This window comes from Myotis brandtii, unplaced genomic scaffold (assembly GCF_000412655.1).
Source record: "Myotis brandtii unplaced genomic scaffold, ASM41265v1 scaffold61, whole genome shotgun sequence".
Taxonomy (NCBI): Eukaryota; Metazoa; Chordata; class Mammalia; order Chiroptera; family Vespertilionidae; genus Myotis; species Myotis brandtii.
This window is the reverse complement of record NW_005370318.1, coordinates 2,282,081-2,296,511: the sequence shown is the minus strand read 5'-3', so window position 1 is coordinate 2,296,511 and position 14,431 is coordinate 2,282,081. Positions and strand designations below refer to the sequence as shown.

General features: G+C 40.0%; 1 protein-coding gene across 3 annotated transcripts in view; it reads right to left on the bottom strand.

Annotated features, from left to right (window-relative positions):
* Window positions 1–14,431, bottom strand: part of CDK5RAP1 (CDK5 regulatory subunit associated protein 1) — a 33,697-nt gene that overhangs the window by 12,763 nt on the left and 6,503 nt on the right. For all 3 annotated transcript variants that reach the window (XR_001364717.1, XM_014550687.1, XM_014550686.1), the window contains 8 exons: window positions 13,745–13,779; window positions 12,038–12,138; window positions 9,524–9,734; window positions 6,516–6,636; window positions 3,721–3,951; window positions 3,387–3,484; window positions 2,292–2,347; window positions 881–1,011 (listed from right to left, as the gene is read on the bottom strand). Coding sequence is in view for 2 of the 3 variants with exons in the window: in XM_014550687.1 (XP_014406173.1) it covers window positions 881–1,011; window positions 2,292–2,347; window positions 3,387–3,484; window positions 3,721–3,951; window positions 6,516–6,636; window positions 9,524–9,734; window positions 12,038–12,138; window positions 13,745–13,779 (984 nt within the window). In the remaining variant the exon portion in view is untranslated. The remainder of the gene's footprint in view (window positions 1–880; window positions 1,012–2,291; window positions 2,348–3,386; window positions 3,485–3,720; window positions 3,952–6,515; window positions 6,637–9,523; window positions 9,735–12,037; window positions 12,139–13,744; window positions 13,780–14,431) is intronic.

Genomic DNA, 14,431 nt, shown 5'->3' with positions numbered 1-14,431 from the left:
ATAGAGCATCAGCCTGCGGACTGAAGGGTCCCAGGTTCAATTCTGGTCAAGGGCACATGCCTGGGTTGCAGGCTTGATCCCCAGTAGGGGATGTGCAGGAGGCAGCCAATCAATGATTCTCTCATCATTAATGTTTCCTTCTGTATTGTTTTATCTGGGAAACTGTGTTATAGGAGAAACTCCAAAGTGGGTATCAGTGAGTTCACCTGACCTATAAAAATGGAAACTAAAGCCGAAACCGGTTTGGCTCAGTGGATAGAGCGTCGGCCTGCGGACTGAAGGGTCTCAGGTTCGATTCCGGTCAAGGGCATGTACCTGGGTTGCGGGCACATCCCCAGTAGGAGATGTACAGGAGGCAGCTGATCGATGTTTCTCTCTCATCGATGTTTCTAACTCTCTATCCCTCTCCCTTCCTCTCTGTAAAAAATCAATAAAATATATTTTTTAAAAAAAATGGAAACTAAAAATAGTTGAGGATGGCTGGGAGGGTGACAAGGAGCCTCTGTAAAACAAATCATGTCTGTAGGCCAAAAGGAAGTTCTGCATGTTGAGAAATGAGTTTAGATTTCTTGTAAAGAGAATAATGTCCCTCCCTCCCCATTCCAATTCTAAACAATCTACACATAATTTCAAATATTCTAATAAAGAGAAATGTTGACACAGGTAATTATTATTCGTCTCCAATTGCTGAATTATGTAAAATAACAGACAGGTGGATTAGATAAAATAAAGAAATGAATGGTAAGATCTTTGTGGCTTCTCAAGGAGTGCCTTGCTGCCCTTTATTTTACTTTCCAGTTATCTACAGTGAACCCCAAACTGGTCAGAAATGAGGTCAGTCTCAGCACAGAAGTAGTTACTCCCCCATCCCAGAGCTCACCTGTCTCATGCTGTAGGCAAAGAGGAAGCCCATGTTGTACTGAACTTCCCGAAGCAAAGACACTGTCTGGAGGTGATCTTCCTCTGTCTCACCACAAAAGCCAGCAATGAAATCACTGCTGAGGCTCACACCTGTGACACACAACCAAGGACAAAGGACAGCTGCTTACTTTCAAGAGAGGCTTTTGGAACTTGCAGGCTACAGAGGGAGGGACAGCAATTGTAAGGGCTTTCCTGGAGCTATTCAGCCCATGTGCCAGTGTCATCAGGTCACTGCAGAGCGAGGAGGGAATAGGCCTGCTTAGCTACAATGTGCCCGTGCCAGAGCCTGGCTTCTCAGTCTACATTCCCCTCAGTACTAGAAAAGGTATTTTCACTTCAAATGTGGGATTTAGGAGCACAGTAGGAGTCCACATTCTCATATTGGTCCTGCTTTGTACTTATATCTGGTAAAAACATTGCAGTGCCCCATATAAATATACTTTTGAAGTTAGTTTAACACAATGCTCATTTAAAATAGTAACAATGACTACTATTTACTGAATACTTACTAAGTGCTACACATTACTATCTATTTAACTTAACCTATTTAATTACCCCAAAATCCAATGAGGTGAGTAGTATTTATTGCATTTTATAGATGAGAAAACTGCAGTCCAGAGAACTTCCACACCATCCTGTCCCATCAAAATGAAAGTATTTATGCATAATACAAGTTACAATCATTAGAAATTTGGACAAAATGTAGACATTATCAACCAAATCTAAAGTAAAAGACTACAGAGTAATTTTATTAGGAGGAAAGAAAAAGGGTTAAGATAAATAGGAAAAGAATAACCTCTAAGTACACATTTTTAAAGATATCAATTGCCCCCAATCAGAACTAATTCAGACCATATATAACTTTGCCAACTAACAAGAAAAAACAAGGTCTCTCCCATATGCTCAGAAACACAAAAACTATAGAAAATGAATCTCTTTAGCCTTGAGGCCATAAGCTGATCCACATCTCTGAGTATTTCTAGCAAGACCAAAACATTAAACAATCAGAAAGAAGTAAAAGAGAGAAAGAGCCCTGGCTGGTGTGACTCAGTTGGTTGGAGCATTGTCCCATACACCAAAAGGTCGTGGGTTTGATTTCTGGTCAGGGCACATACCTGAGTTGCAGGTTCGGTCCCCAGTTGGGGTGCATATGAGAGACAACCAATTGATGTTTCTCTCTCATATCAATGTTTCTCTTTCTCTCTCTCCCCCTTCTTCTAAAAGACAGAGAGAGAGAGAGAGAGAGAGAGAGAAATGAAGAGAAGCAAAATAAGTGTAAAAGGTGTCACAAGGTACTGCCACAGGTGTTGCCTGTATCTAAGACTGTGGTCACTGTAATGTGCTCAGTAGAATACATTTCTTAAATGTACCTGGAATAGACTCCCTGATATGATGAATTAACTCCACATAAGCTTCTCTTGAATACCTGCAATAAAGAACAGAAAGAAAAGACTTAGATGAGCCAATCTTCTTTAAATGAATGCTGTAAAAGGATAACACTATGAACTACCACATGTAATCACTTCTCACCCACACAGGACAGTACCATCAGTTAAACTATCCAAAAGATCTTATGATCCAAAACTTACACTGTAACCTAATTTAGGGCCTATGAATGTTTAGTTCAAGAACATAAATTATTTTAAATAGCCTTCTGCATTTAACTAATAATGAAGATAGACTAAACATTTCAAAGGATCTAGATCAGCCGTGGGCAAACTACGGCCCGCGGGCCGGATCCGGCCCGTTTGAAATGAATAAAACTAAAAAAAAAAAAGACCGTACCCTTTTATGTAATGATGTTTACTTTGAATTTATATTAGTTCACACAAACACTCCATCCATGCTTTTGTTCCGGCCCTCCGGTCCAGTTTAAGAACCCATTGTGGCCCTCGAGTCAAAAAGTTTGCCCACCCCTGATCTAGATGATTTTATATGCTCTCTGGTTCCAAGATGATGGCCAGAGGGATATCAAGATCACCAAGAATAATTTGGAGGTTGCCAAGGACTTGTTTAACAGTGTTTTCAAGTCTGCCTGAGAACTCTGACCTTAGAGGCCAATTAAAAATAAATAAAAAATCTCTAAAAGTCTTTGCCAATGTCAAAAACACTAGTTCCATACAGTTTGCCATCGGTCACATTCTCCTTTCAGTCTTATCTCTGCAATATTTATTATCCCCAAAGTAAGTGAACACATAGGGATATACTAAATTCCAAGACCTAAAAAACCTTCATGTTAAAATCTCAGTGTGCCACATGGTAGGTGCTTAATAAAAAAATATGCTAAGCAAATGAAATGAGTGATCCAGTCTTTAGTCTAAACATTCTTAGTGAACAAAAGCAAATTACAATGTCCCTGGGTTTATTCATATAACAAATATTTATTGAGCAGTTACTATGTGCCACACACTATGCTAGAATTTTAGACACTGTTTGCTCCTAAAGGAGACATTGAAAAGCTGTACCCCCTTCGCATGGCTTCCAATACACGGCTACTTCCACTCTGGGCTGGTAGGTGGATCTGTTTACAGATGTTGTCTCTCTCATGAATCAGCTGCAGAACCTGGTCAAATAGAACACATTAGTCATCAAAGTCTCACCAAAGAATCTTACAGAAAGGAATACCCACCCCTCTGTTCTTTGCCAAAGTTAATTTTCAAGTAATTAAGACGCTAATTAAACCAAACACATGAATTACCCAAATGCTCTACTTTTGCTCAAACCATGTTCTGTCTGTCACAGACAGAAATGCTTAAGAATACTGATAGCAGTTTGGCACAGTTAACTGTCAATATTTACCTCATCAGGAAAATCCTTGGGGTGGGGAGAGGTAAAACGAATCCTCATTTCAGGATCTATTCTGGAGACCTGATCCAGAAGGTGAGCAAAACGAAGGCCCCCTTGCTTGGTTTTATAGTTGGTGGAGAAGCCACGGCTGAGGTTGGTGGACACTGCATTGTTGAACTGGACCTCTGAATTGTCCCGATAACTATTAACATTCTGACCAAGTAGTGTCACTTCTTTCAGCCCCTGAAAAGCGGGAAATAAATATTTTGGGAGCAATTTAAAATAGTTTGGTAGCTGCATGCCAAATCACTAACTAAAATTAGCTGTGTCATAATGTTAACTTTAAAGAACAGGATACACTAAAAGCAATGTGGATCCTGGATTGGATCCTGAAAAAGAAAAATGACATTAGTAGGGAAAGTGGCAAAATCAGGAAAAAAGTCTAAAGTTAGTTAATAGTAACGTACCATATTTGGTACATTTTAGTTTTGACAAACGCACCAAAGTTAAGTAAGATGTTAACATTAAGAGGTAACTTGATCTTTGCAACTTTTGTGTAAATTTAAAGTTATTCCAAAACTTTATTTTAAAAAGTTTATTAAAACATACAAAGCAGAATATAAAACTAAGTAAAATGCACACACATATAAAAAGACATAACAATCAAATGCAAAGAGTTACGGGACAATTAAGAAAATCTGAGTATGAGTGGGCTAGGATTAGGATGATATTTAGCAATTTTTGTTAATCTCATTAGAAGAATTAATGGTAATGAAAATTTCCTTATTTTTTAGAGATGTATTAACTTAAGGGTGAAATGTCATGCTATACTTTGAAATACTTTATCAACAACAACAAAAAATAGATAAGGCAATTATGGCAAAATGTAACAATTAAGTGAACCCTGGCCAGGTGACTCAGTTTGTTGGAGCCTCATCCCATGCATCAAAAGGTTGTGGGTTCGGTCAGGGCTCACTTAAATACCTAGGTTTCAGGCTCAATCCCCGGTTGGGGGGCATACAGGAGGCAACTGATTTATGTACATTGATGGTTTTTTTCTCTCTTTCCCCCCTTCCTCTCTCTCTAAAATCAATAAAAACATATCCTCAGGTGAGGATTTTTTTTTAAAAATTTAAGTGACTGTTGGCTAGGGAAAAGGGGCCACAATACTATTCTCTCTTTCCTGTGTACATTTTTTTCATATAAAAAGATAATAAAGAGGCTTAAAAAAGGCTGCTTACTTAAATGACTTCCAATCAATAACCATTGTGTGAATGAATAGACAGCATTCTGTTAAAGGAAAATATTCTATTCTCTGTAACTGTAGTCTAAAAAACCTAAACGAAAGAAACATCTTTCAAAAGTTACTCTAGGCCTGGCCAGTTTGTTCAGTGGTTAGAGCACCAGCCCGAGAACCAAAGGGTCTCAGGTTCGATTCTCAGTCAAGGGCACATGTCTCAGTTACAGGTTTGATCCCCAGTCAGGGCATGTGGGGGAGGCAACCAATCGATGGCTCTCTCTCTCTCTCTCTCTCTCTCTCTGTCTCTCTCTCTCTCCCCCTCATTCCTCCCTTCCACTCTCTCAAAAAAAAAAAATCAATGGGAAAAATATCCTCGGGTGTGAATCAAAAACAAAACAAAACACTCTATAAGTAAAATAAATAAGTGATTAACAGATCCTTTAAAACACAATGCAGAATCATAGTTTTTCACAAGTTAGTGGGCTCTGAGTTCACTAAGGTTCACTTTAATGTTAAGTTCCTTTTGTTATATGCAAATACCTTAGAAAGGTTAGGGAGTTTTTATCATCACCTCAGTTTACTTAAACAGAATTTCGCTATCTTGAGAGAGTGAGTTTTGGTACTGTGGAGTAGATGGAAGAGGAGAGGAAGGAGACAACTTTAGACCAGGAAGCACTTGTAGAGGTAGTGTATGGGGAATACCTCACAGTACCTATGTGAGCAGTCAGGGAACAAACTACGAAAACTGGGAATTAGGGGATGGGGGGGAAAAGAGAGCACTGCCAGAGAGTAAGAAAGCAAGCAAACTGCTGACTTAGAACTGGAGGAGGGGCTAGCCTCCCTGTCCTGAACCAACCACGTCAGGAAACAGAGACTCCAGAAGAAAAACTCCACATTCCCACCTCCTGTCCTATCCTGCACAGCTGGAAGATTTGTGCCTAGGGTTGAGGAGAGACCTCCTCAAGGGCTGAGGGACCAGCTCCCAATAGGAGGAAGGCAGTAGGTACCTTCTGTCTAGCCTCTGATCTGATTCACTAGCCTCATCTATTCTCTGCAAGCTGGCCCAGTGATAAAATGAACAAAAGATATGGGAGGTTTCCCTAGAATAGACAAATCAATAAATCATTCTGTAAAAAATTACTATTGCCAGGTAGTTTAAAAACATTTAAACTACCATATCCTTCCAATAGCAATCCTTCCAATAATCTGGCAAGAAAGATATTATTTTATCCTCTTTCATAGATAGGGACACTGTTTCGAAGAAGGTAGTTAAATGACCAGTGCCCAGGCACCGAGCCAGAGAACGGTGGAGTCAGAATTCATACTTAATCCTCTGATTCTACACTCATGCTCTCATACGCTCTCCAATCTTCTGTGTTGACTCCTAAGCAAACTTCACAGTGGATCTGCCTGTAATTTGTGGCATCAATGTGGCATGTATTTCTTTCTGGCCAGGTACCGTTTTAAACTTGTACAGCTTAAAAATAGCACAGGCTGCAAAACTAGAAAGTTGTCCTCATCCTCCCATAAACATACTCTCAGTAAGGAAGCCTGGAGAACTTTTCACCTGCTCGGAAAGCTTTCTCACTTCCTCTAGAATGGAGGCAACAGGCCGACTCCTCTCCCGGCCTCGCGTGAAAGGAACAATGCAGTAGCTGCACATGTTGTCACAGCCTCTCATGATAGACCTGGAGGGAAAAGAACAGAACTTAGTAACAGCAGCAGGATGTCTTGGTCCAACCCAAGGAGCAGGTCACGATTCCCTTGGTATTATCCTTTGGCTCTAAATTCTCTTGACAAGGTACTCACGCTGGACCAATATGAGATCTAAGAAAAACTAAGGCAGATATTTTTTGATCTTTAAAAACTATTCTTTGCCCTAGCTGGTTTGGCTCAGCGGATAGAGCGTCGGCCTGCGGACTCAAGGGTCCCAGGTTCGATTCCGGTCAAGGGCATGTACCTGGGTTGCGGGCACATCCCCAGTAGGGGGCGTGCAAGAGGCAGCTGAATCGATGTTTCTCACTCATCGATGTTTCTGATTCGCTATCCCTCTCCCTTCCTCTCTGTAAAAAAAATCAATAAAATATATTTTTAAAAATAAATAAATAAATAAATAAATAAAATAAAAACTATTCTTTAACCCCAGGATATAAACCAAACCATAACTGGTGGATATAGTGATTACCCTGAGTGGTGAAGGAATGGGTGAAGACATACCACACTTGGGCTTGCTACTGTTTATATTTACATATTATTTGAACTTTCCACTTCTAGGCCAGAAAAATAAATAAATGTTATAAAATATATATAAGGAGCAGAGACACTGGATTTAAAATACAGGGGTCTGCAGCCCTGGCCAGGTAGCTCAGTTGGTTGGAGCATCATCCCACACAACAAAAGGTTGTGGGTTCAATCCCCAGCCAGGGCGAGTGTGGGAGGCAACCAATAATGTTTCTCTCTCATCTCAATGTTTCTCTCCTCTCTCTCTCTCTCCTCCCCCCACCCCTCAAAAAAAAAATCACTAAAAAGATATCCTTAAAAATAGGATTTTTAAACATAGGATTAAAAATAAAATAAAACATAGGGGTCTGAATTTCTCACATTCCTGGTCCAAATGCTAGGTATCTAAGTTAAGTCACTTTCTTTCATTTGCATCTTGTATACATGAAAGCCTCAATTTATTGTAAGGAAATAATTACCCTAATATGTATCAAAGATGTTCATTGAAGAATTGTTAAATAAATGTTAGCTATTATTTTTATTAAGCATTCTAACAGAGTATTGTCTAGCCATTAAAATGAAAATGGTTGGCAAACTTTTTCTGCAAAAAAATGATATAGTAAATATTTTAGGCTTTGCATACAATCTCTGCCACATACTCAATTCTGCTGCTGCAGTGGTGAAAGCAGCCACACGCTATGTAAACAAATGGGCACAGCTGTTATTTCAATAAAACTTTATTTACTAAAACAGGCTGTAAGCCAATTTGCTAATCTCTGTTAGAGAAAATATAATGACATAAGAAATGTTCACCACTTTAAATAACAAAAGGTTATAAAACTGCCTGGCAGGCATGGCTCAGTGGTTGAACATAGACCTATGAACCAGGAGGTCATGGTTCGATTCCCAGTTGGGGCACATGCCTGGGTTGCAGGCTGGATCCCCAGTGTGGGCATGCAGGAAGCAGCCAATCAACGATTCTTTCTCATCATTGATCTTTCTCTCTCTCTCTCCCTCTCCTTCCCTCTCTGAAATCAATAAAAATATTTTTTTAAGTTATAAAACAAATTACACAAAGAGCTATTTTTTTTATAAACAAACACATACACAAAGCATACACACATAAGCACTAAGGACAGGGCAGCAATGATATACACCAAAATGATAATAATAGTGTTTATCATTAGGTGGTAGAGGTAGAGTTAATTCTTACTTTCTTCTTTATGTTTTTCTATCTTTTCCACATTTTCTTCAACAAATATAAACTATTTTGTCAATTACTTTTTTAACTTTAAAGATCAGGGAAGAGAAAAAAAGAATCAGGAAAGCCTATGTGATGAAATAAAAGTATAGGAAGGAGGGTAGAAAAGACCTCATTTTATGTATATAAATACATATGCGAAAAACACTTCTAGCTCTAGCTGGTTTGACTCAGTTGATAGAGAGTCAGCCTGCAGTCTGAAGGGTCCTGGGTAAGATTCCAGTCAACAGCACATACCGGTTGCAGTTTGATCCCCAGCCCTGGTTGGGGCACATGCAGGAGACAACCAATCGATGTGTCTCTCTCATATCAATGTTTCTCTCTGTCTCTCTTCCTCCTTTCCACTCTCTAAAAATCAATGCAAAAATATCCTCAGGTGAAGATTAACCAAAAAAAAAAAAAAACCCCACTTCTCAAAGGATTATACAAGAAACAACTAGCATGCCACCTCTGCGATGTGGCCTAGGAGGCTGGAGATGATAGGTGTGAGGAAGTCTTATACATCATTTTTTTGTCTTTTGTACTGTGTGCATGCACTACATTTTTTTAATGTTTTCATTAATTTTTTAGAGACAGAGAAAGGGAGAGGGAGAGAGAGAAACATTGATTGGCTGCCTCCTGCACACCTTCTCCTGGGGATCAAGCTTGCAACATGGGTATGTGCCCTGACTGGGAATTGAACCAGCGACCTCTTAGTGCATGGGATGACACGCAACCAATTGAGCCACACCAGCCAGAGCTTAATTTTTTTAATGTAATAACATTAACATGTTATTTTTATTTATTTTTTTATCCTCACCCGAGGATATTTTTCCATTGATTTTTTTAGAGAGAGTAGAACATAGAGAGAACAATAAAGAAAAACATCGATGGGAGAGAAACACATTGATTGGTTGCTTCCTGCACAAGCCCCAACCAGGGCCTTTGCCAGAGAGGAGCCTGCAACCAAGGTACATGACCTTGACCGGAATCAAACCTGGGTCCCTTTGGTCCATAGGCCGGTGCTCTATCCACTGAGCCAAACTGGCTAGGGCAACACGTTATTTTCAAAGTGAGAAAGAAGTTTACTCCCTGTCTCTTGGTCGGTGACTCACACAAAAGCAGAAGTAGCACTGGGGCTCGTCTGGACTGGCATGACATCAGCATAGGTCTCATCCAGAGAAAGCAGCACATTGGCAGCTTGCTGGCCTGACTCAGCAACAGTCAGCAGCCGAGGAAGGTCCCGATAGGCATCTGGACCAGCCAAAATATCCACCATTTTCTCCCTATTGAGGATCTCCTCCTTCAGTCTCTCAGCCATGCAACCTGGGAGGGAAAAGAAATAAGCACCTGTTCCCAAATGCTTTGGGTCTCCTGGCTTCTCGCCACACATTATCTCCAGCTGGATTGGAGGCCAGGGCACAGGAACTTCTCCAAGACTTTAGCATCATCCCTCATATTGGCCCAAACATTTGCATAGCACTGGAACCTGCTTCTTCCACAGGGAAAGGGCTCAAGAGCAATTCAAGTAAATGCCCAGAAAAAAACTAAATCACCATTCAAACACCTTTCTAAACATGAACCACCTCTTTTTTTCATTGAAAACTACTTGCTGTTACAAATAAAAACATTTTGCATCAGAAATTTATTTTTAAAAATAAAGCTTAGCCCAGTTGGCATGGCTCAGTGATTGAGCATTGAACTATGAACCAGGAGGTCACGGTTCGATTCCCAGTCAGGGCACATGCCTGGGTTGCAGGCTCGATCCCCAATGGGGGCATGCAGGAGGCAGCCGATCAATGATTCTCTCTCATCGTTGATGTTTCTATCTCTCTCTCCCTCTCCATTCCTCCCTGAAATCAATAAAAATATATTTTTTTAAAAAATAAAGCTTAATATACATTTCTACCCTTTTTATCCCTCTTCCTGCCCATAATACTTGATACTGGTAAAACCTCTAAGAAATTAGTTAGCCATCTATGCTGATATCTTCCATATGCTAAAAAACCATTGTTATTAATAAGACTATCAAATTAATAAAAAGTCAATTTTATAACAAACACCCTTTGAAAATACTTGTTTAAGAACTATTCTTGCCCTGGCCGGTGTGGTTTAGTTGGTTGGACATCATCCCACGCTCGGAAAAAGTTGCCAGTTCCATTCCAGGTCAGGGCACATGCCCAGGTTGCAGGCTCAATCCCCGGTAGGGGGCATGCAGGAGGCACCCGATGGATATTTCACTGTCACATCGATGTTTCTCTCTCTCTTTCTCCCTCTCCCTTCCTCTCTAAAAAATTTTTTTAATCTTTTAAAGAACTATTCTTGGTTGTACACCCATGTTCATAGCAGTATCATTCACAACAGCCAAAAGGTAAAAGCAACCCAAGTGTCCATCAATGGATGTGGTATAAACATACAATAGAATATTATTCAGCCTTACAAAGAAAGAAATTCTGACACATAATTAAAGGCATTATTCTGAGTGAAATAAGTCAGTCTCAAAAAGATAAAATTATATTATTCTAATTACGTGAGGTACCTAGTCAAATTCATAGAGGCAGAAAGTAGAATGGTGGCTGCCAGGGACTGAGGTGAGGAGGGAATGGCAAGTTATTGTTTAATGGATATAGAGTCTCAGTTTGGGAAGAGGAAAAAGTTCTGAAACTGATGGTGGTGATAGTTGCACAACAATGTGAATGTATTTAATGCCACTGAACTGTACATTTAAAAAGGGTTAAAATGGTAAACTTTGTGTTACATATTTTTACCATTTTGAAAAAAACCTCTTTGGGGGATTTCTAAAATTCCAATATTTACCCAGGGATTTCTATAATGAAGGAATTGAAATGAAACAAAACATTTCCGCTAATTCTTCCATCTTCCTGTATCACTTAACACATTAATCTATGTAACAGAATATGTTCCAACTGTGTTTTGAACCATCAAGAGGAATTTTACTATTCTACAAGGGACACAGTCTGTTTTAAGGTTACATACATTAACTAAATTCTAGAAACAAGAGGGTACAGAACCTTTATTTTTGAAATATGCTTCCAAACTATCTAGATGAGAGCTGTCCAACAGAATTTCTAAGACGATAGAAATGTTCTTTATCTGTGCTGTTCAAACTGGTAGCCAGTGGCTACTGAGCAGTCACTATGTGGCTAGTGAGACTAAAGAAGTAAAATTGTAGTATTATTTAAGTTTAATTAAATTTAAATAACCACATGTGGCTACTGGCTATTGTATTGGTCAACACAGATCTGGATCTTCACTTGAGCATGCTTCAGGAGTCAAGATGAAATGTGCCTACACTGTAAATTTATGCTTGCAGCCCCTCAGACTCCCAACGCTCTCCTATCTGTAACTCTGTCACCATGAGCCACATTAGACTCCAGGAAGAATAGACCACTTTCTGAGTACCTATTACTTCAAAGCATTATAAAAAGCCATTTTATGAGCTTTATCTCATTTAATCCTACAGCCTCTGATATTAAGTACAAGAGTTGCATGAGGTATATAAGATTTCTTCACACACTGGGAATCTGGCCTCTAAGAGAAACCCTAGTACATAAAGCTACATGGAGCCCAAGTCTCAAAACCCACAAAATCTGCAAATTGCCAGATACCTAGAATCCCAATCTTCAGAGGCACTCGGGAACGGAGCCGTTTTGTCTTCAGGGCTTTAAGCTGATGTAGACGATTCCAGATGGTTTGTTCAGCCTTCTCCCTGCAGAGATCAAGAGGTAGACTTAAGCTTGCGAATAAACTACACAGCAATCTAAAAGCGTAGGACAATGGGAATAAATAAAAACCTTCAACTCTTTAAATCAGTGATTCCCAAAGTGGGCGCTACCGCCCCCTGGTAGGCGCTGCAGCGATCCAGGGGGGCAGTGATGGCCACAGGTGCATTTGGGGGCGATGAGTAACTGCTATTAAAATTTTTAAAAAATTAATTTCCAGGGGCTGAGTAATATTTTTTCTGGAAAGGGGGCGGTAGGCCAAATAAGTTTGGGAACCACTGCTTTAAATGAATACCTAACCTGAAGGTTTAGGGAAGGTAGGCAGGGAGCCAATTGAAGAACCACCATTTGCTATAACATTCCTAGAATGATGCCCTTCCTGCCCATCTCCAAATCCTGACAAGCCTTTAAGCCAAACTCAGAAACAATCTATTTCACAAAGCCTTCCCCAACGCTACTGCTGGAGTGTTTATCCTCCTTCCTTTTAACTACTCTATCACTTTAACTATATTTTCCCAGTACTTAGCATTGATCCTTCCTGTTTTTTTCTTTTTTTACCTAGTGCTTTTCACCAGATGTTAGAGCTACTAATATATTTATCTTAGTTCCCATATGAGACTAAGCTCCTAGGCTTTATATGAAGGAAGAGTTCATTTCTGAATCTCCCAAAATACCTAGTTCTGCATCTTGTAACAGAGACAACCCTCTGAACAAAAATGTTGAATTAATTAATTGATAGTACACCCAGTTGAGAAAACATTAAGAATAACATGCCTTGTACAAAGAAACAAAGTATGAAAGATGGTATGTTCACCTCTAATGGATGCCACTCATCTGCATTCAGAAGAACTCTGTCCCCCAGCCACTGACTGCACCCTAACCATTACGATGTGAACAACATCATAAACATGTGCCATTAGCTACAAGAAAAACCTTGGGAAAAGTTGGGTGACTCAGCACACTCTCAGTTTCCTCATCTATATAATGAGTTTGATAACATCACCTAACCCACAGAGTTGTTGTGAGAATTAAATTACTTTAGTGCATGTATAGTGCTCAGCACAGTACCGGACAAACAGCACATGCTTAGCAAATGTCAACTAGTTCTATCATTACTGTCTCCAGGGTATAAAATTGCAAATCCATTGGCTCATCTCCACAGGTAGGACAGCCTGGCACCGTTAGCTCTGGCATCCTATATAATAAAAGGCTAATATGCAAATCGACCAAATGGTGGAACTACTGGTCGCTATGATGCACACTGACCACCAGGAGGCAGACGCTCAATGCAGGAGCTGCCCCCTGGTGGTCAGTGTGCTCCCCCTGAGCTGGGCTCACGGCTGAGCGCAGCAGTGGTAGTGGGAGCCTCTCCCACCTCCACGGCAGCGCTGAGGGCTAAGGATGTCCAACTGCCAGCTTAGGCCCACTCCCCACAGGGCGCAGGTTTAAGCCATCAGTCAGACATCTCCCGAGGGCTCCCAGACTGTGATAGGCGCAGGCTGGGCTGAGGAACCCCCCACCGAATTTCGTGCACTGGGCCTCTAGTTATTATATAAGATATATTCACTCTCTAGGTAAAGAACAAATTCCCACCTGATAGAGCAGGTGACAAGGAGGATCACATCAGCCTGAGTAAAGAGCAAGGGGAAAAAAGAAAATTATGAAATTAGCTTTATAGAATCACTGCCCATGACCCTTTTTTTTTCCTGCTTATAAACTTATATGGAAAATACACTTTTAAGGAAATGTAAAAATCTGAGTACTTCATCATCAGTGAAAATGAACTACCATTAACAGATATACAGTTTCTGGTTTTGGTGATAAAAAAGCTTTGGAATTAGTGGTCATGGTTGTACAACATTGTGAATATTATTAATGCCACTGCATTGTACATTTAAAAATAGTTAATTTATGCAAATGTCAATTCACTACATTATACACCTGAAACTAATATTATAATACTGCATGACAGCTATACTTTAAATTTTTTAAATGTTATCTTTTAAAAAAAGAAAGAAAATGAACTACATAGTAATGTCGTGATAACAGAGCTTATTATGAGCCAAAATCTGCCCTAGCCGGTTTGGCTCAGTGGATGGAGGTCTGTGGACTCAAGGGTCCCAGGTTTGATTCTGTTCAAGAGCACATGCCCAGGTTGTGGGCTCGGTCTCCAGTGGGGGCATGCAGGAGGCAGCCAATCAATGATTCCCTCTCATCATTGATGTTTCTATCTCTCTCTTCCTCTCCCTTCCTCTCTGAAATCAATATATATATATATAT